This window comes from Camelus ferus, chromosome 9, assembly GCF_009834535.1.
Source record: "Camelus ferus isolate YT-003-E chromosome 9, BCGSAC_Cfer_1.0, whole genome shotgun sequence".
Taxonomy (NCBI): Eukaryota; Metazoa; Chordata; class Mammalia; order Artiodactyla; family Camelidae; genus Camelus; species Camelus ferus.
In genome coordinates, this window is record NC_045704.1 from 63816901 (window position 1) to 63841141 (window position 24241).

General features: G+C 37.8%; 1 protein-coding gene across 4 annotated transcripts in view; it reads left to right on the forward strand.

Moving 5' to 3' along the window:
- Nucleotides 1-1147: 1147 nt before the first annotated feature.
- ZNF326 (zinc finger protein 326) overlaps nucleotides 1148-24241 on the forward strand; it is a 36144-nt gene continuing 13050 nt past the window's right edge. The window contains exons 1-8 of one of the 4 annotated variants that reach the window (XM_032487043.1): nucleotides 1148-1555; nucleotides 3679-3723; nucleotides 12015-12050; nucleotides 12146-12257; nucleotides 14311-14716; nucleotides 17105-17303; nucleotides 20161-20272; nucleotides 23732-23879. In XM_032487043.1, coding sequence (XP_032342934.1) covers nucleotides 1540-1555; nucleotides 3679-3723; nucleotides 12015-12050; nucleotides 12146-12257; nucleotides 14311-14716; nucleotides 17105-17303; nucleotides 20161-20272; nucleotides 23732-23879 — 1074 coding nt within the window. In that variant the 5' untranslated portion in view covers nucleotides 1148-1539. Of the gene's footprint in view, nucleotides 1556-3678; nucleotides 3724-12014; nucleotides 12105-12145; nucleotides 12258-14310; nucleotides 14717-17104; nucleotides 17304-20160; nucleotides 20273-23731; nucleotides 23880-24241 lie in introns of all 4 variants that reach the window. The other 3 variants (XM_032487044.1, XM_032487045.1, XM_032487046.1) reach the window with 3 other exon arrangements.

Consider the following 24241-nt stretch of genomic DNA (forward strand, 5'->3'; position numbering starts at 1 on the left):
ATGTTAGATCACCGCAGCCCTGAGAGCCTGAGGTCAAGGTGGAGAGGCAGAGAAGTCGTCTAGGACGCTATGGCAATAGTTTGGGAGAGAGATGATGAGTCTAATTCAGGTAGTGCAGTGGGGTTGGGGAGGAAGGGCAAGTTGAAGGCATTTTAGGAGGTAATAAGCAGATGAAAGGCTTCAGTATGGATTGAGGGTGGGAGGATGGGAGAGCGCTGAGTCTTGGCTGCATGAGTTGCAGGCTTCTGGCTGGAATTAGTAGGTGGTTGCTCATGACGCCACTAACAGAGATGAAAGAATAAAGGAGGATGGGCAGGTTTGAGGAGGTAAATTACGAGTTCAGTTTTCAATATGTTCTGCTCAGGTGAATAGAAAACACGTACAAGGTAGGGGTGGGGGAGAGAAGAAAACAAAAGGGTGGAGAAGCGGGTGAATCAGTCAGGGTGGAGAAGGAAAACAATGAGGAAGAAGCAATGCCCTGCCCAGATTTGGGGCTACAGTAATGCACATCGTGTATCTGTGAGTCTTCTCTTTCTGTTCTACTTCCAAAGGCTGCCTTCTTGGAACTTGGTTCCATCAACAAAGAAGAGCAAAGGGCTTGATTCATGATTTCCTTTCCTGTGATTAACTCATTATTGACACCATTTGCTCCAGGAAAAAAAATGTTTTTTCTAACCTGGAGTTCAAGCTGCTCCAGGGTTAGAATGACCAAACAGCTGTCTTTGCTCACATTGTCTTGTGGGTGAATAACTGCCCACAGTCCCCAACACTATTTCCAAAGTGGCCGTAATACAGAGTAATATGTATGAATGTCTGCCCGTGGTCATTCTTCAAGTTCTTGGTGACCCCGGCCACAAATCTTCCCCGTCTGTTAACTTTTCCAACACTTTTAAAATTTTGCACCTTGAAATTCAGAACTTGTGAACAGCCTGAATTGGATCATACTCACAGTCGTCTCCTATCTAGCAATCTCACGAATTTCTAAACACGTCCCGGACTTCTGCATCCCCACCGCAGCAACTCCATAGATATTTTAATACTTTCTCACCAGTCATCCTCAGCCAATAAAAAGCAAAAGGTTGGCACGTGGTATATTAGTTTGGGCAGGAGGAGGTATTCCAACCAATCCTTTCGCTCTTGCCAGAATCAAACATGGCGGGGCCGCAGCCAGACTTCCAGAGCAGCCCGCCGTCTCCCCGCGACCCAGGCCGGTCTCCGGGGCCCCTTCCCTCCACCTGCCTTCCCCCGCGCAGAAGGCGGCCCCGCGCGGAACAGCACCTGGAGCGTGACAGCGGCCCTGCTTCCCGCCCCCACTCGAGGGCACGCCCACCGCCTCGCGCCAGCCAATCGCAGGACGCGCTGCGGCGGCAGGCAGCGCCGGCCGGCCCCGCCCCCAGCCTCGCTGCGGCCTGCGGCTCCGGGCCGGTAGCGCAGCTCGGGTCGCGCTGACTGGCTGTGAGGAACCTCGGGTCGCGGGCGCTCGCCGCCGGCCGCCGCTCAGCCCAGCCCCGCCGAGGCCGCGGGCCCCGAGCCTCCGCCATGGACTTCGAGGACGGTAAGCGCGGCCTGCGGCCGGCGGCCGCGGCTGGCGGGAGGCGGGGGGGCCCGGCCCGGGGTCTGTTTACCGTCTCAAGATGGCCGTGTGGGCTTTGTTCTGCGGCCCGGAGGCCGCGGGCGCGGCGCCCGGAGTCGGCCGCGGCGGGGACCCGGCCGGCCGCCGGGGGGGCTCCGCGCGGGCCGCGCTGCGGGGAGCGGCGCCGCGGCGGCGTCCCGGGCTCAGGCCCCGGCTCGGCCCCGGCCCAGCGCCCGGGCCGCCCGCTCTGGGAGCCCCGGCCCCGGGCGTCTTCTCGCCGGGGGCGGCGGGCAGGGGCTGGCGGCGCGCGGCCGCGTCGCGTCGTCGGCCCCCGGCGGGCGTGCAGGGCGGCGGGGAGAGCCGAGCGCAGGCAGGGCGCCATCCGGAGCGGGAGGGAGGGCGTTCCCGGCGAGCCGAGCGGCGCCCGGCCCCGGGCCCCGGCCCGAGACGCCTCTGCGCCGCGCGGCGCAGCGCCTCCCCGCCGGTGTGCAGGTGGGACTCGAGTCCGGGGTTCCGGCTGAGCGTCGCCTGCGCTTCGGGGTCCGACGGGGGCGCCGCCGCCTGCGCGGGCCTTGCTGTAAGCAGACCGCGGCTTAGCAAGCCCTTTCAGCGTCTCTCTCGCCCGTTCTTTACTCCATTTTCACACGCTCACAACGTAAAGTTAATTTGCTCTTCACCGTGTCTTCGTATCTTGCCCAACTTTTATAGGAATTGGTGTCAAGATAAAATGTGTACATAATGACAGCATTACGGAGACCCGAAAAAGAGTGTGAATGATTAAATTGGATTTTATCCTGTGTCACCACGTATTTCTGAATAAAACCAGTTCATTAACTGGTTGTAAGCCTCTAACCCAACCCCCCAGAAATGTATAACTTTGAATGTGCTGTGAGTCTAACTGATCTTTTTGATCTTTGATTTGGTTTCATGCCACAAAGAGTTAAAGCTGTCAAACCCAAGGCTATGAAAGGGGTCTAGGAAAAAAACCCCTTTTGTGGATACGTTTCAGTTACTTAATAGCAAGTTCAGCTGTTAACAGTAGCACACTCTGGTGTTTTCCTTCATTTTAGTTGGACCTTGACTCATTCTGTTACAGATACCTTTAAATTATGAATATTTGAAGTGCTAGAGTTGAGAATGAATTTTAAAAATACATTATTGTGTTTTCACACCAAAGTTTGATGACAGAAGCAACACCCAAGTTACAGCAGAAACTACCAAGGTGGTGGGAGGGAGTGACGGGAATGGTTCCCTCCCCCCATAAAGGAATCCATTGTAGAGAATTGAAAAACACTAGTAACACTTAGTACATTTGCTTTTTATTATCACCATGTACCTACAATTCTAAAACAGTGTAAGTTATAAAATTCTAAACAATGTCAGTGATAAAATACTCCCTTTCTCATGCCCCCTGCTTACCCCCACTGCTATATTTGGGGAATGGAATTTGACTAACAATATATCTGAATCTAATCCTGTGTAGTGTAGTGGGATTCTGTTGTATCCAAATGACCGCTGTATTAGATTCCTTTCTTTCAATATTTATTAGTAAAATTAAGTGAAGGATTTAAGAATTGCCAAATTAATTTTGACAAATTATCAATATGATTTTTGGTGGTTCCACACCCTGGATAGATGTAGCACACCTACATATACACATATATGCATATGCATTTCTCAAATAAGATCTTGAAATTTTTAGAGAGCAAATTAAGTGGTAAAAGAAATATTAACTTTGTAGAAATATATTATGTAGAATCAATTCCCAGATGCCCCTGCTTTTTGCATTATTTGATATATAATTTAATCTGTCTTTCCTTTTGTTGCTTTGTATATGGATCCTCTTTTTTGGCTGTTATTTATCAGATGTTTTAACTAATTTTTATATTACTGTAATTTTGATGATAAACTTGCCATTTGGGGAGATCATGAAAAGGATTTTTATTTTCCCATATGAAATACTTACAATTATTTATACCCTTTTTCTGCTGATAATTAAATTAATGGTATTTTTTAATTGCCTTTTTTGTCTTTTGAATAGATGTATAATTTCAGATTTTTGCTAATATTGTACTAATTCTTTTCTGTTAAATATGTCTTCATAGATTACACACATTCCGCTTGCAGAAATACCTATCAGAGCTTTAATGGTGAGTGTCCTCTTTCATTTGCTCTTAAATACGTTAAGGGAATGCATTTCGGTTTTTCTCTTTGTCCATATAAAGTACCAATGTAAAAAGTGAATTCTGCCTTGTTGCAGTTGTTGTTTGGTCTCTTGATGAATCTATGATTCCTTTAATTTATTGCGAAAAGCCCTGACTCCATTCTGAGTGATGACTGATGAGAAACTAGCTGAGAGTTATTTTTGTTGAATTTGAGGCTTTGGTATTGAGTAATGTAGATTAAGTGGATTATTGGCTTGGTTCTGTATTGCTTCTTTTGTAATACATTTTGACCTTGTTTTTGAGGTCACTTGCTTTAATTTGCCCAAATGTGTTAGTAGATAAAGAGCTGTCTATAGGAGTACATAAAAAAGCCCGATTATTTATTGATATAACATCAGAGTTGTGACTGCAAGCCTAGATAAAATCATAAGAGATATGCAGAATACAATTGGATGTCATTTTGTTAGTTTTTTAGAGTTAAGGCTCTGCCAGACAGGATGATAATACAAAAAAGAACATGGAACAATCCAAAGAGATTAAAAAAGCATTATGTGAAGGACCCCAAGAAGTGGAATTAAATACCCTGATTGCCAGAGAACTGCAAAATTCAGTTATTGTACAGAATGGAATATATTCACAAAATAATACTGAAACAAATGTATTACTAAATAGACTGTGCCATTTTATGGGAATAGTTACCACACAGTTAATTTCTATTTATCATCTACGAATTTAGAGAAACTTTGAATTTGATGTTGGTGAAAAGGGTTGAGCATATAGGAGGTAGTCAATATGTATTGAGTGCTGAAAAAAATATTTTTGAGCAGGAGAGTGACATAATAAAATTACCAGAGGAAGTTTTATTTGCATCCACAAGTAGATTAGATTGAAAACTGGAAAATTGTCAAGAAGACTGTTTCATAAATGTAGGTGTAAGGATTTTAAGACCCTGAACTTGGGAGGTGATGATAGTAATTTACAAAATATTAAGACATTTCTAGAGAAAATTAGCAGAACTTAGTAGTGAGTGGGAAATTGAGGGGGATGAATAAAAATGAATCCAGAATTTTAAACTGGAGTGAGTAGGGCTAGTACTTTTACCAAAAAGATTTGGAATGGTAGAAGACCATGATCTCCAGTAGGAGGTACCAGAGAGTTGGATTTAATGCCTAAATATAGAACCTTAAAATGCAGAATCATACAGGGCCAGAAGTTTCTTTTTCTTTTTTTTTTTTTTACTGAGTTATAGTCAGTTTACAATGTTGTGTCAATTTCCAGTGTAGAGCACAATTTTTCAGTTTTACATGAACATACATATATTCATTGTTGCATTCTTTTTCACTGTGAGCGACCACAAGATCTTGTATATATTTCCCTGTGCTGTACAGTATAGTCTTGTTTATCTACTTATGCCTGTCAGTATCTACAAATTTCGAACTCCCAGTCTCTCCTTTCCCACCCCCCTCCCCTGCCAGAAGTTTATTTTCTTAATGTACAGTGTTGCAAAAAGTGCTTCAGAAATTTCTGACACTAATGTTATGACCTTTTTTTCCTAAAGATGCACTTTATTTTTAGTAGAAATATAATTGTCATATTAGTTTCCGGTATACAACATAATGATTCCATGTTTGTATATACTGTGAAATGATCGCCACAATGTCTAGTTAGTATCTATCAGTGTAAGTATTTTTCTTTAATGAGAAATTTTAGGATTTACTTTCTTAGCAACTTTCAAATATGAAATACACTATTATTAACTGTAGTTGCTATCTTGCACGTTGCATCCCCATGCCTTATTTTATTTCATAACTAGAAGTTTGTACCTTTTGACTCCCTTTATCCGTTTCATCCCTGCTCCCCACACTCCAAACCCCAAACCCCCTTGTCTGGCAATTGCCAGTCTGTCAAATCTATGAGCTTGGCTTTTTTGTTAATTTGGTTTTGATTTGATTTGTTTCTTTTGTTTGTTTTTAGAGTCTACATACAAGTGAAGTCATACAGTATTTATCTTTCTCTGTCTGACTTAATTTCCTTTAGCATATGCCCTCAAGATCCATCCATGTTGTTGCAAATGGCAAGATTCCATTCTTCATGGCTAAGTAATTCTCTCTGTCTCTCTGTCTCTCTGTCTCTCTCTCTCTCTCTCTCTCTCTCTCTCTCTCTGTCTCTCTCTCTCTCACACACACACACACACAGCCCCCCCACATCGTCTTTATCTGTTCATCTGTCAGTGGGCACTTAGGTTGTTTTCATATCTCGACTGTTGTAAACAATGCTGCACTGAACATGGGGGGGGTACATGTATCCTTACAAATTAGTCTTTTACTAGTGTTATGACTTTTATTTTGCTCTTATTTTTAGTTCCAGATGTGTTCTCACTAGAGAGTGATTATTGGAATCCCCTGTGGAGCTTTCTCAAAATTTATCTGTTTAGCTCATACTCTAGTCCTCTTGAATCTTAATTTTTAAAGCACGTAGTCCTTGGCTGAGTAAGTTTTGAAGGAGTACTTTGAATGATTTGGGAATGCAGCTCTAGTTAAAGGCCACTGCTTAAAAGCACTTGGAGATCTGGTTTATCTACATTTTATAAACGAGGAACTTAATCTGAGGGATACAATTTGACCTCATTCATTCAACAGGTATTTTTTGAGATATTGTTCTTGGAACTGGCAGTATAGCAGTGAACAAAATGGACAAATATTCCTGCCCTTGTGAAGTATACAAACTAGTGGGCTGAAATAATAAACAAGATAGACAGTAAACAAGTAATAAATAATGTATTGCTACAGTTGCTAGGGAGAATAGTAACACAGGGCGAGGGGGAGGGTATGTATGTATGTTACAATTTTAAAGAGATTAGTTGGGGAAAGACTCCTTAAGAAGGTAATTTTGGAGCATAGATTTGAGGGACTTGAGAATGCAAGCCATGAAGCTATCTAGAGGAAGAATGCTGTGGGAAATAAAGAAATGTGTAGTAGTTACCAGCTGAAGCCAACAATGCATTGATTGTTAACATTGTATTTTCCAGTGACTGAAATGAAGTAGAAAATATTAGAAAACATGTCAGGGTACAGATTTCCTCCACACCATTTCTTGGAAGGAAGTTTTATTTCCAGTGTCTGCATGTTTCCTTCTTGTTTCAAAAATACTTCTTATATAAATAGCAGACAAGAAAAAGGAGAGTGTTTCAGGTAGAGGGAAAGCAGGAACAAAGGTAGGGCTGAGTGCATTGTGCTTCAGAGAGGACTTAAGAAGATGGGCTTGATTACAGCAGATGGTTCTTGCTGAGCAGTCTTAAGGCAAAGTTAGAGTAGTGAGGTGTAGCCAGAAGGCATTGAAAATCGGAGATAATTTGCTTATATCTAGGAAGCAGTAGAAAGCGGAGACCTGAAAGAGTTGAGAGAGTGAGCAGCACAGGTACAGAAGAGCGTTACTGGCAGAGGGGGTAGCAGGTGGGAACACGGGTGTAGGCCTGCTGTGTTCTGGAAACAGCAGGGGCCTGGTGTAGTTAGAGTGAGGTCAATGAGGGGAGGTCGTGGACCATGAAACTAAGAGGCAGTGGGGTGAGATTGTCGGTGGGAATGCAGTTTGGTGCAGCTGTTACGGAAAACAGTATGGAGCGTCCTCAGAAGACTGAAAATAGACTTACCATATGACCCAGCAGTCCCACTCCTGGGCGTATGTCCAGAGGAAATCTAATGCAAAAAGATGCAGGCACCCTGGTGTTCACGGCAGCACTGTTTACAGTAGCCAAGACATGGAAACAACCTAAATGTCCATTGACAGACGACTGGATAAAGAAGCTGTGGTATATTTATACAATGGAATACTACTCAGCCACAAAAAAGAATAGTCCCATTTGCAGCAACATGAATGGACCTGGAGATTGTCATTCTAAGTGAAGTAAGCCAGAAAGAGAAAGAAAAATACCATTTTTTAGATATGGAATCTGAAAAAAAGACAAATGAACTTATTTACAAAACAGAAACAGACTCACAGACATAGAAAACAAGCTTATGGTTAATGGGTGGCAGAGGGAAGGGAGTGGGAAGGGATAAATTGGGAGTTCGAGATTTGCAGATACTAACAGATAAAATAGATAAACAACAAGTTCATACTGTATAGCATAGGGAACTGTATTCAATATCTTATAGTAACTTGTGGTGAAAAAGAGTATGAAAACGAATATATGTATGTTCACATATGACTGAAGCATTATGCTGTACACCAGAAATTGATACAACATTGTAAACTATACTTCAATAAAAATATATACATTTAGGGGGGAGAGTATAGCTCAGTGGCAGAATGCATGCATAGAATGCATGAGTTTCTGGGTTCAATCCCCAGTATGTCTATTAAATAAATAGATAAAATTACCTCCCCTCTAAACAAATTTTTAAAAATTAAAAAAAATATATATATTAAAAAAATGTGATGGGGTGGATGAAGAGGTAATGGGCAGGATTTCTCAGCTTTGGTTCTGTTGATGTTGTGGACTAGATACCTCTTTGTTGCGGGAAATGTCCCGTGCGTTGTAGAATGTTAGCAGCATCCTTGGCTTCTGCACTAGATGCAGATAGCGCCCACTGCACATTTTGGTGACAACCAAAAATGTTTTTGGACATTGCCAATGTCCTCTGGGAGGCAAAATTGCTCCTGGTTAAGAACCACTGGTATAGGGCCTTATAGATTTTAAGGCTTTGGCTTTTACTTGGAGTAAAATGGGAAGCCATTGGAAGGTACTGAGCATTGAACATAGTTTAATTTACATTTAAACAGAATTCTTCTAGATTTTTTTTTAAGAATAAACAGAAAGGGAGCAAAAGTGGAAGCAGGAAAATCAGGAGGCTGCTGCAGTAGTGTAGGTGAGAGGTGTGGTGGCCTGCACCGTGATGCTGGTAGTGTAGAGGTATAAGAAGTGGTCCATTCAAGACTCAGCGTCACACACTAGTTGTTTTGGTCACAGGTCGGTGGTTTTTTCCTGCCACCCCACGGCTCTTGTTTTGTGATTTAATAGATGCATTTTGCCATTTGCTGAGCTCATCGTTTCTGTGATAGCGCAGGCAGAGCAGTAGAATAGGTTTGGCTTAAATATCAGGTCAAGTTTAATTTTTGAGTGAATTACCTTCTTATTTAATTTTTTAAATTGAGGAGTGGTTGATGGAATATTACATGTTTCAGGCATACAGTATAGTGATTCACAACATTAAATGTTATATTTCATATAGTTATAAAATACTGGCTATACTCCCTGTGTTGTACAATATATCCTTTTACTCATTTATACTACTAATAAAGACATGTTATATTTTTATAGTTTTATTTTTAAGTGATTTTTAGATTGATTTGGTAAGCTGGAGAATATTGTTTATATATAAACAGTCCTCTTATATGTCTATGTCCCTGTAATCACACTGATTATTTACAATACATATAAAAACTTTTCCTCTTTTCCTTTTTAATAGACTGAATAGTAACAGTACTGTGGAAAATGTACCAAAGTTATTGCTATGTAAAGGTAGCTCTGTTAATTTTTGTGTACTCCACAGTGCCTGGCAGTAGGTGAGTGTTCAGTAAATGTTAGGAATTTATGACTCCATAGTGAAATAGAAACATACAGAATCAAAAAACTAAACGATTTACTATCTAAAGGCAGCCTCTGCTTACTCAAAATAGAAATTAGCAGAAATAACAAAATACTGGTTTTTTTGCTTTGTGTTCCTAAAACTACTTTTTAACATGAGGCTGTAGAAGAAGACTTTTTATTTTGAAAACTTTACTTTAATTTCATAATTGTCTCTGTATAAGAGAAATGAGCATAAATTGTATACTTACCAACTCTAAAGACAAATAATTGACTACTTTATTAGTCTAGAATTATGTTAAGATGGTGGCCACTGAGCACTTGCAGTGTGGATAGTCCGAATTGAGGTGTGCTGTAAATGTAAATCACACACATGATTTCAACTAGTATGAGCAAAAAACAATGTAAAGTCTCTCATTAATGCTTTACTGATAAACTTTTTGTACTCTGTTTTATTAAAATCCATTGGGATGCCTTGCACTTTGAATGGATCTTTTTATGATGTATGATCCTATAATATCAGGCATTAGTTATTTGAAAAATAGTGGTTTACTAAGTTATTCGGATTTTCCAAATATTCACAGATTTTTTTATACAATATATAAGGTCATGTTCATTAATTTTATCAGAAATTTTATCAGAAATCAGTATCAATTTTATCAGGAAAGCCTTTAAATATTGGGAAGCTGTCAAGCTTAAGTTTTATAAAATTCTAATTTTTACTTGAGAGCTTGAATTTTATCATTGGCAACAAACATTGTCACTTGTTTTCCTTGAAGTGACAGTTTCACTTCATTAATTTTTGAGAAAATGCCTGCCAGATGCTCAAGTCTGAAAGCCATAGTTTTTGAATGTCAGTCTTTCCTTTTAGTAAAAATAGTATTCCTTGTAAAAAGTGGCTAATTCAGTTCACAAACCACACACTAGCACGATGGCTTTTCCTGGAGAGAACTATGGCATTTATGGAACTTTATGCCCTGATATGCAGCAGAATTGCTGTATGTGCATTTCTGTTTCACTACACAGGACGGCAGAGAGAAAGTATACTCAAAGGTCATGATGTACTGCAATTAATCTTACTGCTTCACTAAGGACATTCTTAAAGTGAAGATGGCATTTTTGTTACATCATTTTTTACTGCAGGTGTGCAGTACAGCTACTTGCATGGTCTGGTGTCCCTGCCTTGATTTGTGCTGCAGCACCAGGACTTTTACCCACCAGTGCTTTTGCATCTTCAGTGCAGAAAAAATTCCAACACTGTGGAAAAGGCAAATAATGTCTTAAGTATTATTTATGAAAATAGTTTGACCTTGTGGACCCCTTGAAAGGGTCTTGGCCAACAAGCTATTCCTTGAGAACTACTGCCCTAGAGTGTGTTAAAAAATAATGATTAGATCCTGACCACAAGACTCGTGAACATTTAAAATGAGGCCACAGATAACAGAATGTAAGGCAGAGTATCATAAACAGCACAGAGGAGCGACGGACTTTTGTACATATTCAAAGGAGAGAGATAATAATCAGCTGAGACAGCATCAATAAAAATGTCCTTGAAAGGATTAGTGTATGAAATGGACTTTAAAAGATGAGAAGATGTCAGTAAGCAGGTACTTGGGGTGGTAGAGGGGAGTGCTTTCATGCAGAAGCAACAGCATGAGCTTGATAGGTGATACTTAACGAGACTTTGGGAAAATCATTTCATCTCTTTAGACCTTTTTAGTTCTGTAATCTATAAAATGGGAAGATCAAATGTGATCATTTAGGTCCCTTCCATGTTTAAAGTTGCAAGATTTTGTTGTTAGAAACAGAAATACTTACATGATTGTAATTAAAATTTAGTGTTTTTAAAAAATAAAAATTAATGTTTTTGCTCTTCGTATACTATTATATATTAGTGCATAAAACTTGGAGAGTGTGATAAGGATTTAAAAGGACTTTATAGGAAACATTCTAAATTGTTTTTAAAACTTTTTGTTTTTATAATCATAGTAATTTCATGTTGTTATCTCTTTTGTTATATTTTCCATGTCAGAGGTTGAGATTTAGGCTTAGTGTCTTGATTTTATTATAATTTTTTTTAGTGTTTTTATTGTTAGAATTCACATTCATTCCTTTTATTCTAAATATTTGAGGATTTAAATATTTATAGGTACAGTACCACAGATTGGCTCCACTCTGATTTTACTTTTTAAAAATATCTATTTCAGTTACTGTATGAACTAATTGAAATTAGGCTAATTTAAAATCTAGCTGCTTCTGAGTTTCTAGACATTTTGAGAGGAGTTAGGTGCAGAAAACTATTTATAACAAATTTTTTTCCTTTTGACATTATTAAATGCTGGCTTTTTTGAGAATAGGAATTTTAAATTGTGTACCATGTGGTACCTAACCCAGGGCCTTATGGTAATACCCTAGTCAAATAAATACCAGTTAAACTGAAGATAATTTTAACATAGAACTTTTTCATTGATAATGTTTTTCCTTGAAAAATTAGGTTTCATTAGCAAATCTGATTTTTCATTGGATTATCATCTCTGTGTTTTTTCCTACAATGTCTCGTATGAGTTTAGCTTAAATGTTAATGACAAATTTTCAACTCAGATGATTGATATGAATATCTTGTGTTTTATGCAGAGATTCCTGAAGAGAATGGTATTTCACTGATGTTTTGTTATTGACTCTCTTTTAGGAATGGATCGTGATTATGGCCCTGGATCTTATGGAGGTCTGACATTCAAGGATATTTATCTAAAAATTCTTCTTTTGAGAGCCAGTAAAGGTGAGCATCTCTTAATTTTTTTCTTTTTAAACTCTTTATAGGGATGGATCGTGACTATGGCCATGGATCCTATGGGGGTCAAAGATCCATGGACTCCTACCTAAACCAGTCATATGGCATGGACAATCACAGTGGTGGTGGTGGGGGTAGCAGGTAAATTGCATAATCACTTGGCCAAATAATTAGATGACTAAGATTCTGAATATTTTGAGTATTCCTTAGGCATGTTATTATAATACTTTTGAAATTGAATAATTGCCTTATTTGTTTAAAGGTGTTAATTGTTATAAAAATTGTCTTGGTGTCACTGGCAGACATCAGTTTAGGAAAACCGTTATCATTTCAATATAATAGAGTAAGATTTTTTGTCTTTAGCTGTGAACTTTCTTTTTTTTTTTTTTTTTTTTTTTACTTCTTGTGCTTTTACTGCTTATCAATCAGAATGTCCGAAACAAATGATATAAAAATGTTACTGGAAATATTATTTGTGAAGCTTTTTCCTAATGATTTTCAAAAAACTTTCCTAATGTGGGGTACTCTCTAAAGCAGCAAAGCAGGTTTTGACTAGAATAGATTTAACTGAGCCAATCTAGCTACATTCAGTTTCTAAGAAACATTTAAGACAGTTGATTCTTTTAATTTTAATTTTAAAGTAAGTTACAAGAGCATATCATAATAATAAAAATGTTCTTTAAATCCCATCTAGGCTATTTATTGGCAGGTACTACTTACACCACAAACTTGTGCTCTAGACTCGGATCATATTAAAGCCCTAAGTCTATACCTTTGCTTATTTTAACGCACTAGAGTTTGGGTTGTACTTTATTTCACTGTCGATGCTGTCAAGGCTTAAACCTGGCTGAGCTACTGCAGGCTCTGGGGTGAGCACATTTCAGGCCGAGGGGGTCTACTTTTTGAGGCACAAAGATTCCTATTAAATACAAGTAAAGCTAGTTAGGACACATTTGAAACTATTGTCCTTCGTAAAGTGAAGGATCTGGATTCTTTAAAGATGGACTGAATGATATTTTCTTTCTTTCTGCTTTTATGGTTTATAGTAGAGAAAAATCAAGAAAATAAACAGATACAATTTTGCTTATGTGATAGATGTTTCGAAAAACGTAGTTGGAAAGAAGAATAATTTTTATATGGTTACTAGGATTCAGAAGTAGTGATCCGTAGATGATTGAAGTAATGAACACATTTAATGTTTTACCGTATCAATTATTGCTCTATTACATTGTCAATGTAACGTGCTTAAACTGTGTAGATGTTACCATTTATCTCACGTGTGATCATGGGCCTTTATAAACCTATGTTGTAAGGTAACACGCAACTTCTGTACTCAATGCTTTGTGAGAAGTATGATGATTTGCTTCTTTTGTTGACTATTACAACCTTGAGGAGACTGTGCGCTCCCTTTTTTAGAGTAGTTTTACAGTTTCCTCCCAGGGAATAATTTTTCAAGTAATTGAAGACATTATAAAATGTATTCTTTCTAATCTGCTTTGAAAATTCATATGCAGAGGGTATATGTTGGTGGTCTTTTATTTTCTATTTTATGTGCTTATCCTTTCAGAATCGTTAGATTTATGAGTCTACAAGTGAAAAGTGACTGAGGATTGGTTATTGACCTTAGCCACAAATTTTTATAACCAGAGATAATTCTCCAAATTTTGACTGCTAGAGACACAACGAAGCAGTTTTGTGATAGAGATTACTGGGAGTGCAAAAGGATCTCTTTTGTGTCACAAATAACCTACATCTGTGTAGTCTTCAATTTGTGTCCCTATTGAAAGCCAAAATACTGTAAATATTTTGTATTTTCCAGTATTAGGGATGGATTCAAAGAAAGTTTGAGTAGTTTGTGAACTTTAGCAAATGACTTTTTTCAAGACTAGGGCTGGGCTTAAATAATGACAGACAAATCTTTTCTTTTAAATAAAATAGAAAAGCTGCCAAAAAGCAGATTTTGAAGCTAAGGTTTAACTCAATTCATATTTAAACGCTGACTCAGATAGCTTTCTATCTGGGCTCATGTTGAACTGCCCAGCCCTAATCAAGTATGAACCAAAGTAGAACTGTGCAAACCAGTACGGTATAAATGAATTTTAGTTGATAAATGTCATCTAATAATTTGTCTTTTGAATTGTCTAACATTAGTAAGCTTACTTTTGTTTTTTCCCTCACTGTGCAACTCTTCCAGGTTTGGACCTTATGAGTCTTACGACTCCAGGTCTTCTCTGGGTGGGCGAGATCTGTACAGATCTGGCTATGGTTTTAATGAGCCCGAACAAAGCCGCTTCGGAGGTAGTTATGGTGGTCGCTTTGAGAGCTCCTACCGGAATAGCCTTGACTCTTTCGGAGGTAGAAACCAGGGCGGGTCTAGCTGGGAAGCACCTTACTCCCGTTCAAAATTGAGGCCTGGGTTTATGGAGGACAGAGGAAGAGAGAGTTACTCTTCCTGCAGCGGTTTTTCTTCACCCCACATGAAGCCTGCACCTGTAGGCTCTCGGGGGAGAGGAACGCCTGCTTATCCTGAGAGTACGTTTGGAAGCAGAAACTATGATGCTTTTGGAGGACCATCAACAGGCAGAGGCCGAGGCCGAGGAGTAAGTACAACAGAATCTTTCCAGATTCTTTTCACTAGTCACTCTTTTAAACCCTTTCAAGACCATGGTTTTCAACAGAGTAAACACTGTTCATCCCAGTGTATTTTGAAGCAAGAGCTGAGTTGTAAGCATAATTTTTAGGTTGCCTGTAAACGTTCTTCCAGCACCTCAGAAAATACGTGGCAGCGTGAGATGATTGTTCATGAAGTTTTGCCAAATCTCCCTTTATTAAAAAGGTGAGGATATTAGGTTTGGTCTAAAAGGGGTTAAAAGGAGTTGCACTTTTCCTTGTCAACACTAGCAGTTTTGCTGGTGGGACAGTTCTTGGATTATTATAAAGGTAATAAACCCTTTTGGAGTTTCTGAGTAGGTTAAAGGTGCAATGTATGATAAAATGTGTATACTTTGCTGCCAAACTCCAGCATGTAGAATTTCTTCAAAGCTTCATATTTCACATTAAACACAAGAGGCTAAAAGTTGGTGATAGATGAGGGGAGCTCAGCCATGCTTACCTGGTGAAGAAGTTGAGATGCATAGTAGGTTGTAGAGGATTCACGGTCAGTACACTTCCGCTAACTCACCCTCCTGCAGCAGGTCCTGTCACTGGGTGGTCTGTTTTACCTGTGTCACTAGTTTTTCTAAGAGAAATAATTTCCTCCCTGAACAAACGTCTATGGCTTCTTCCTAGGAAGTAATATTTTGTAAATTGCTGCTTAAATGAGTACATACACTAGTCTTCAAGTATTTAATTTCAGGATTTATAGTATAAAGATTATGCTTTACATTCTTAGGTAACTTGACTTACATGAATTTTTACCCAGTAAGTGTATGTAGATTGTGGAGTTATTATGTAGGTTGATCTTATAAAGAATATTGTATTTTTTTCTATAATGTAAGAAATGGGTTTTTTTGTTTGTTTTTTAAGTCAGCTGCTCTTATTCTCTTTGCAGAGGAAAGTACTTCTGATAAAAATGTAGTAGGGCACACATTTTTGACTGTCCATTATTATTAGCCTTTGGTACATCAATGTAGTGTATCATACTTGTGTAGAAATTTTGCATTTATAACAGTTATTCTTTACATATGTAAAATGCATTGCACCTTTAATGGATAATTAATGGAGACTTTTCTGATGTGACTGTGTGAATGACCTGGGAACACAATTTGCTCAAGTCTACCAGGTGAGACAGGCATTCCTTAGCCTAACACACAAATGTGAGCAACTGGCACATTGCTGCTCCACCATACTTTGTGATTGTAGATTAACTGAAAATGGTTCAGATAATAGGCTTTGGGTTTTGAAATTGAAAATCTATTCCAGTTTGAAAATTTGGAAAACACTTGCTATTTATTTTCCGTGCTATGTATTACTGTAGGCAAGTGATTTTTTTCTTAGTGAGACTTAAAGTATCCACTTTGTTTTCACAGTGGAAGAACAGGTACTCCTGTGCTTTGTCTTCACCTTCTAGTCTGAATGAGCTTTTCTTTCTGTCCTCCTGTTACGAAGTAGATGAACCAGTAGGGCTTTCTTTTTTAGTCTTCACTTGTACAATTCCCATTGGATCCTTCTCTTCAGATTACTCCTCAATCTTTATCTTCTAAAAGTAAGGTTAGCAGAATAAATTCCTGTGGACATGTGGCCTCCTGGTGTAGTGGATTTTGTTAATGACAAGAGAAGAGGAAGGGACACAAAGAGTCGTTTGGTAGTATGACTCTTCATTTGTAAACTTTTGTTTCTTGGGCTTCTGGGTCAGAATATGTTTCTCTAGGTAAGAATGTGAATGGAACGTCAGATGCAATTCTTTATCTGAAGTGTGTCTTGGAAGTTGATGCATGGTTATGCTTTAACTCTCCTATTTCATACTGTGTTCCATCTCGCCTTCTCATCCCTTTTTCAGCAGGGAGAAATCCTAAATGATTTCTGGATCTTTTTTGTTACTTCAAACTTCAAATATGGTCATCTTTGTGTTTCAGTTTTAAGCCAGGTTTTAGTAAAATAAAGATTTCTTTTAAGGTCTTTTCATGGGAAAACATCGATTAGGAACTCTGAAGAGGAGTTGTCAGAGAGTTGTACAAGTGGTAACATTCTGACAGGCACATACGTTGTTTATGATCTCAAGTAATTTTGAATTGTAAGAATCAAAAATAGGTAGGAAATACCATATTTGTTCTACTGGAAATAAAAATGCTAATTCACTGGATTTGAGTTCATGTAATAATTTACAAAGTTTTTCAGTATACTTACTCAGAGTGAACACGTGAAATTTAGTTACATTCTGAGGAATTTTCAGGTGAAAATTTTTATGTAGATAACATGTAAATTTTTTATGAATTCATACTTTATCTTTGGATATTATGCTAATATTTCTTGATTTCACAAATTTGCAGCATATGAGTGATTTTGGAAGCATTCATAGACCTGGAATTGTTGTTGACTATCAAAACAAACCCACCAATGTGACAGTTGCTGCTGCAAGAGGAATAAAGAGAAAAATGATGCAACCATTTAATAAGCCTAGTGGGACCTTTGTTAAGAAACCCAAGCTGGCAAAGCCTGTGGAGAAGACGAGCCTCAGCAAGTCACCCAGTAAGTAAGGACATGTAATTGCTGTGGCTCACGGTACTGTTTGTTTTTTTGACTTGATGCTTTTAGATAATTTTTTCATGTTTATGTGGACAAACTGCATAATAATTATAGTTGTTCAAAGCATGATGCTTTTGATACTAATCGTGTGTTTATTTTGTTTCTTGAATTTCGTCTCTTTTTAAACTGCTTCAGGATTAGTGTGTGTATCCAACTTGACAGAAGTGGGATTGTAGTAATTGTTACTAATAGTAAGCTAGCACTTAACTGAACGCTTACTGTACACTGGGCACTGTTTAAAAGGCACGATGGACATTACTTATGTAATTCTCACATCAGCCTGCTCAGGTAGAGGTGTGCATACCAGACCCTCTGTAGCTGGAAGAATAGGTACAAAGCAGATAAGTAAACTTGCTGCCCAGGTCAAACGACCAGTAAATGCAAAGTCAGGGTCTGCTCCAGGGCAGGTCTTGCTGTAGAAACCCTTCACTTAAACCGCCATGTGATTGTGACAGAAAATTACTTTGTATTATTTTTTTCCTTTTTTAAAACAACTTTTTAAAATAATTACATTACAGACATTTTACTGTATCTGAAAAATTAATTGAAATTACAAATGTTGGGTTCTTTCCTCAAAATTATAAGCTATAATACAAAACTCAGGAGCGGTTTAAATACTATCCTTAAATCTACTTTTCTGCCATGCTTTGCATTTGACATCTGTATTGTTTTTAAAAATAACAGTATTCTGGAATTCTGGACGCCTGATACTAAGTTAATAAAGTGTGCTTTAGTAGGATAACTGTGCTAATTGATAGACTGTTATTTACCAATATTACTAGAGTAGGCAATTCAATTGATCCTCTTGCGGTACATTTCAAAGATATATTTTGCAGGTGTAGTTAAATAAACATTGCAGAGTTTGATACAGAAACTGATCCGCTAAAGCGGATATCTGTGACCCAACTTTTTGTTTTTCCTTTTTAATAAAACTTGAGGATAGAATGAAGCCAAAGTTCTGTGGTCAGATCACACTTTCACTGTCAGGTGTGAGGTGGGCATTCTGAAAGATACCTGCTTCTTACTCAGGAGTTAGAAGTCTTGCTACGTTATGGTACGTATAGACTGTATGATTTGTTGAAAAGCAGTAGGAAAGGAACCATATTCAGACATTTGGCTAGAGGTACAACATATATCATAGCTTTAGCACATGGAAGGAAATGAAATTGTTTCTAGTTTAAGGTCTTATACAGGTAGATTCTCCACTGAGTGAGGGTTTGAGGGAAACTGAATGAGGATATTGAAAATGATTAGTAAAATAAAAATGTACATTTAAGCTCCTATAAAATGAGGAAAATCTAGATACTGAATTTTAAGGTATTGATTTTGTATCATTTTGAAACATCCCACTGTATACATAGCAGGAACTTAGTATATATTTACTGTTGAGTTTATGAATCCCCAGGTATTCATGATTTTGTATTAGGTATTTTTTCCAAAGTTAATCCCAAAGGATAAATAATGCATAAAAGGAAAGTTTTGAGGGCAGATGAGTTCTTTGAAGTCTAAAATTAAATGTACCATAAGAAAGAACCATTTTCTTTCTTTTAATACAGTGAGATACCACTTCACACATGTGAAGTTGATGGCCTTAATAAAAAAAAATGAAAAAGGAAAGAACAAGTGTTGACAAGGATGTGGAGAAATTAGAAGCCTCGCACGTTACTGGTGGGAGTGTAAAATGGCACAGCTGCTGTGGGGAACAACTTGGTGGTTCCTCAGTGATTAAACATAGACTGACTGTGTGACCCAGCAGTCCCACTCCTAGATACATACTTCAAAGAACTGAAAAGAAGTACTCAAACAAAAGCTTGTCCACTTAAGTTTATAGTAGCATTATTCACTAATAGCCAAAAGGTGGAAACAGTCCAGATGTTCATCAGCAGATGAATGGATGGAAAAAATGTGGTTTATTCGCATAGTGGAATATTATTCAGCCATAAGAAGGAAGGAGATACTGATCCATGGTACAACACATGGATGAACCTTGAAAACATCATGTTAAATAAAAGAAGCCACACAAGAAAGGCCACATACTGTATGCTTCTGTTTATATGAAATATCCAGAATAGGGAAATCTGTAGAGACAGAGTGTGGATTAGTAATTTTACCAGTTGCTTTGGGATAGAGTAAGTGGGTAGTAACTGCTTAATAGATATGGGGTTTCCCTTTGGAGTGATTAAAAAGTTCTGGAACTAAATAGTAATGATGCACATCATGATATGCTTAATGCCACCAAATTGTACACTTTGAAATGGTTAAAATAGTACATTTTATACTGTGTATTTTATTACTTTATTATATTCACATTAAGACATGTTTTAAGAATAAGAGGAAGAACCAGCTTTTATTTTAGAGTTTATACATTTTAAGAAATTTTGGGAGAGCTACTGTAATAAATGAGTTTTTGCATCCAAGGCTCTCTGTTTGTTGTTTTTCTACTTTTCATGCATGGGCAGGTTACTTCAGTGTTTCCCTAGTGTGATATTCAGAATGATTTTAGGTGATTTGGATATTATTGCTAAAAATGAAGATAAGAAAAAATGAGCAGATTTAGAGAAAAGTATGTAGCAAATAATAGCATATGATGAGAAGTAAATTTGGTAAAATTCATGATGATCTTATTCAGATGAATGAAGTTTCAGAAATACTGAGTAATCTCAAACTCTGATTTTCCTGGTGAGTTCAGTTTAGATAACTGCCCAGTAAATCTGGTATGTCTGTAATTTGTGAACTAGGGACTGGAAAAGGAGAATGGAAGAATGATTTTTGGTTTTAACCTTTTTGTCTGATCCCCTAGCAAAAACTGACCCGAAAAATGAAGAAGAAGAAAAACGACGAATTGAGGCTCGGCGGGAGAAACAAAGGCGCAGGAGAGAGAAGAACAGTGAGAAGTACGGGGATGGATACAGGTTTGTGCTTAGTACAGTTAGAAAGTTGGACTCATTAAGAAACCGTTTCCTAGAAGAGGCAGATATATCAATTAGAATGTGGAAAATTCCTGAGAGTCAAATTAAAAGGTTTGATTAAAGATACATAGAGATGATTTTGAGTTTTGGTATTTTTAGTTATCTGTCGGTATCCACAGTGGATTGGATCGAGGACCACCACCCTTCCTATCTTAACCCCCATCCCACCCCCACCCCCACGAATACCGAAATCTGAAGATTCTCAAGTCCCTTATGTAAAATGACATAGTATTTGCATCTAACCTACGCACATCTTCCCATATAGTATAAACTGTGTCTGCATTTCCTGTGATACCTAATATGGTGCAGATGCGACGTGAATAGTTGCTGGTGTGTGGCAAATTCAACGTCTGCCTTTTGGAACTGGGTAGAGTTTGTTTACCTGGTGTTTCACCTGAGGCTGGTGAAGCCCGCGGGTGCAGAACTTGTGGATGCAGTAACTGCTTAGGAGAGTTAAGGAAAAAGAGGTCCCATTCACGGTGGTAATCCTAAAATAACAAACACCTAGACATACAGTATTCTGAAAAATAAACACATGTCATAGCATGAAGAAGACTGCAGTCTTCCTGAGATTGACTACATGGAGACATAAGGATAGTCTTATAGGGTTATCAGCTTCTAGGCTCAAAAGCTATAGAATAAATTACAAAGGAAATGATGACTAGATTTGTCTAAATAACATTCTAAACTTGAAGCAAACAGACTTGGAAAATATAAATGTGAGAAATGATTAATCAAGTTACATAAATATTACTCAACCAGACTTTTTTAAAAAGGAAGACAAGAAGATGCTCAATATAGAATTTAGTGAAGGAAGAGCAGCCAGTTAATAATTTTAGGGACAATGTTGAAGCTCACTGTAAGTTAAATAAACTGAATATTTTAATAATAGTACAGCATTTTGTTCATGAGGAAAAGGAAATAGAGACTTACTCACTGGGGTATAATCAAAGAACGCCATTACAATTTGCTGGTGACTATATGATGTTAACACTACTGGGAAGCAATAGCAGTTTTAAAAAATGTCTAAAATTTTTTAATATTCATTAATTTCTCCAAGAAAGTAACCTAAAAATATAGAGGAGTTTAATTGAAAAAGATGCCCATTACAGCATTATTTATAATAGCTCCAAACATGAGACAAATACCAGTGACAGAGAGAGATTAAGTATATGTAAGATTTGACACATCCCTTTGTGGCCTCCTAGACCGTTGTTAAAAATAAAGGTTATAATGCCTGTAATAACTTGGAGAAAACGCAGGCAAAGTAGAAAAGTATATGTACAAGATGAAATTATGTATAGGAAAAAGGATAATTAGGCAATTTTTAAAAAGGGGAATAATTGATATATTTTTCTTTTTTTTTTCCTGTGAAATCTGCCCAGGTACTGCTTATGCTAGGAAAATTAAGAATATAAATTAAAAAAAATTAATTTAGTATATTTCCTATTCAGAATAGTTTTGCTCTTTAAAAGTTAACTTGTTTGTATAGTGTGAAGGGAATGAAATATTTCATGTAAGTGAATTTTCTGGATGTCTAAAACTTTATCTTATATCTTAGTTCAAATACAACATTTTAAGAGAAGAACCTGCGAATTACTCCATGGAGATATTTTAGTAGTGTATGAGTTTCTTTTCATATTAAACAGGATACTCTTTGTTTAGGGATATATTGGCTTTATTTATGTAAAATGTAGTAAAAGAAAATTTAGTTGCTTCTGAATCCTCAGATTTTTTTGTTTAGTCTGTCTTTGACAGCAGTTTGCTTAGTATTACTTCTGTAATCCTTGCGTCCAGCTTTAATAACCTTTTGCTCTGCATTTCCTGTTAACTCCTTGTTTGCTGGGTCCCGAGAAACAATAGAATTAAGCTTATTAAGAATTAGCTTATAGGGAGGAGGGTATAGCTCAGTGATAAGGGTGCACGCTTAGCATGCACGAGGTCCTGGGTTCAATCCCAGTGCCTCCATTAAAAATAAGCAAGTAAATAAACCTAATTACCTCCCCCTCAAAAAAAAAAAAAATTAGCCTATAAAAAGAAGTTCTAGTTTTAAGAGGAAACTGTCCTTGATCCTTGTGATCATCTCTGTTATGAGGCAGAGAGTAATCCCTTCCTTTGACAGGGTTAACGGGCTTAGTTACTTCGGTGAGGAAGTAAACTGAATTGAACACTTTGTATCAAATGCATAGAAGTCCAGAGGTGATCTTCTGTTGAATGACCCTGTGAATACTTTCCCCATTAGAATTACAGATTTGGACATGATATATCCATATGAATATGATAAATGTTGTGATTTGGAGAAAGTGAAAGAACTGAACTTAGTCGTTTAGCTGGTTTTCTCTCTAACTCTAAACATAAACCTCTAGACATAACCAAAAGAATGTCAGTTCAGTTAAGTTGTCATTTTAGTATAAGACTCCTTGAAAATCTAAAATTAATTTACTAGAGTGGTTCTGCTTTGAGTTAGGAGGACAAGAGATTGGCAGTGAGCAAGTATTCTTGTGATCGTTCTTTCTGGACACTTGAAAACTTTCAGTAGAACAAAGAGACTGGAAGAGTAAGGGAGCCTGGGGGAAAGGGATGGGTGTATGAGAGGAACAGCAGACAGCAGTGTGTGGTGAAGGGTGCCAAAGAGGGAGGGGAAAGCAGTTTCACAGGAGACGACTTCCAGGTAGGAGTACGAGCACGAGTTCAGATCCTGTGCTCTTACCCAGTGTTGTAAGGAATTAACTGGAAAATGGGAGTGAAAGTCAGAGAAGCCAGTTAGGAAACTATTGTCATAAGGGAAGGGAAGTAACAAGAATATATAAGGTAGGAACAATTAAATGGGAGGAAAGGGGGAGATTCATTCTGGAGTGGCTCCTGAGCTCCTAAATGAGTGCATCTGTCCAGTCCAGGCCTATTAGTCATCCTAAGTACTACTCAGGGGCGGGACTTTTGATCACCCAAGAGTTCCAACAGAGTGAATTATAATTACAGTCATCTGGTGTTCCACTTGGTTTTGTTGATAATACTTAAGTGGTTTGGAAGCTTGAGGATGGAATAGAGTACAAAGTAAGTAGTGGAGCTTTGGAAGCTGGTATTTCTGGACGTTTGCTTTGACTTTCTAGCTGATCTAGGCTTGAAGGGGATAGTTTAGGAATAGATTGAGGAGATCCACTGATTCCATCTTTTATACCCAGAAGCTCCAGTGTGGGCCAGAAATGCCAGTGACAGTGTTGTCCAGACAGGTACTTAAAGAAATACTATTTTTCTTCTGACTTAAGCTAAATTTAAATCAACCATCAAGTGGAAGAAAGGAAATAATTTATGCTGGTAAAATTAATTTCATTAGTATAGTCTTACGAACTCCTTCTAAGTAAATAAGGTAATATTTAAAGGAAAACTTTTTATTCTTTACAGGATGGCATTTACATGTTCATTTTGTAAATTTCGAACATTTGAGGAAAAAGATATTGAACTGCATCTGGAAAGTTCTTCACACCAGGAAACACTAGATCATATTCAGAAACAAACCAAATTTGATAAAGTAGTTATGGAGTTTTTGCATGTAAGTATCTCTTTGAAGTGAGAAGCACTTTATCTGATATTTGAATTTCTAATTTTTTCATAGTTTCCCATCTTTCTCTCATTTTGTGTTCTAAAAATTTAATTTACTGTTCACCTAAAGAAAGAGTTGTTTTAAAATTAGCTTAGAAGTAGATGTGAATTCCTCTTTTATAGATTTTAGATTTGTTATTTGAGAGAACATTTTATATTTTTCACAGTAGTTTCTGGCAGAGCTGTCAGGAAAAGAATTCCTTTAACAACTGTTTACTGATGTAGAATCAGCTGTGTTGTATTAACAGTCCTCTAGGTACCTGGTGTTGTGCTGGGTACTTTTCTTCATATTTCGTTTGAGCCTTGTGGCAA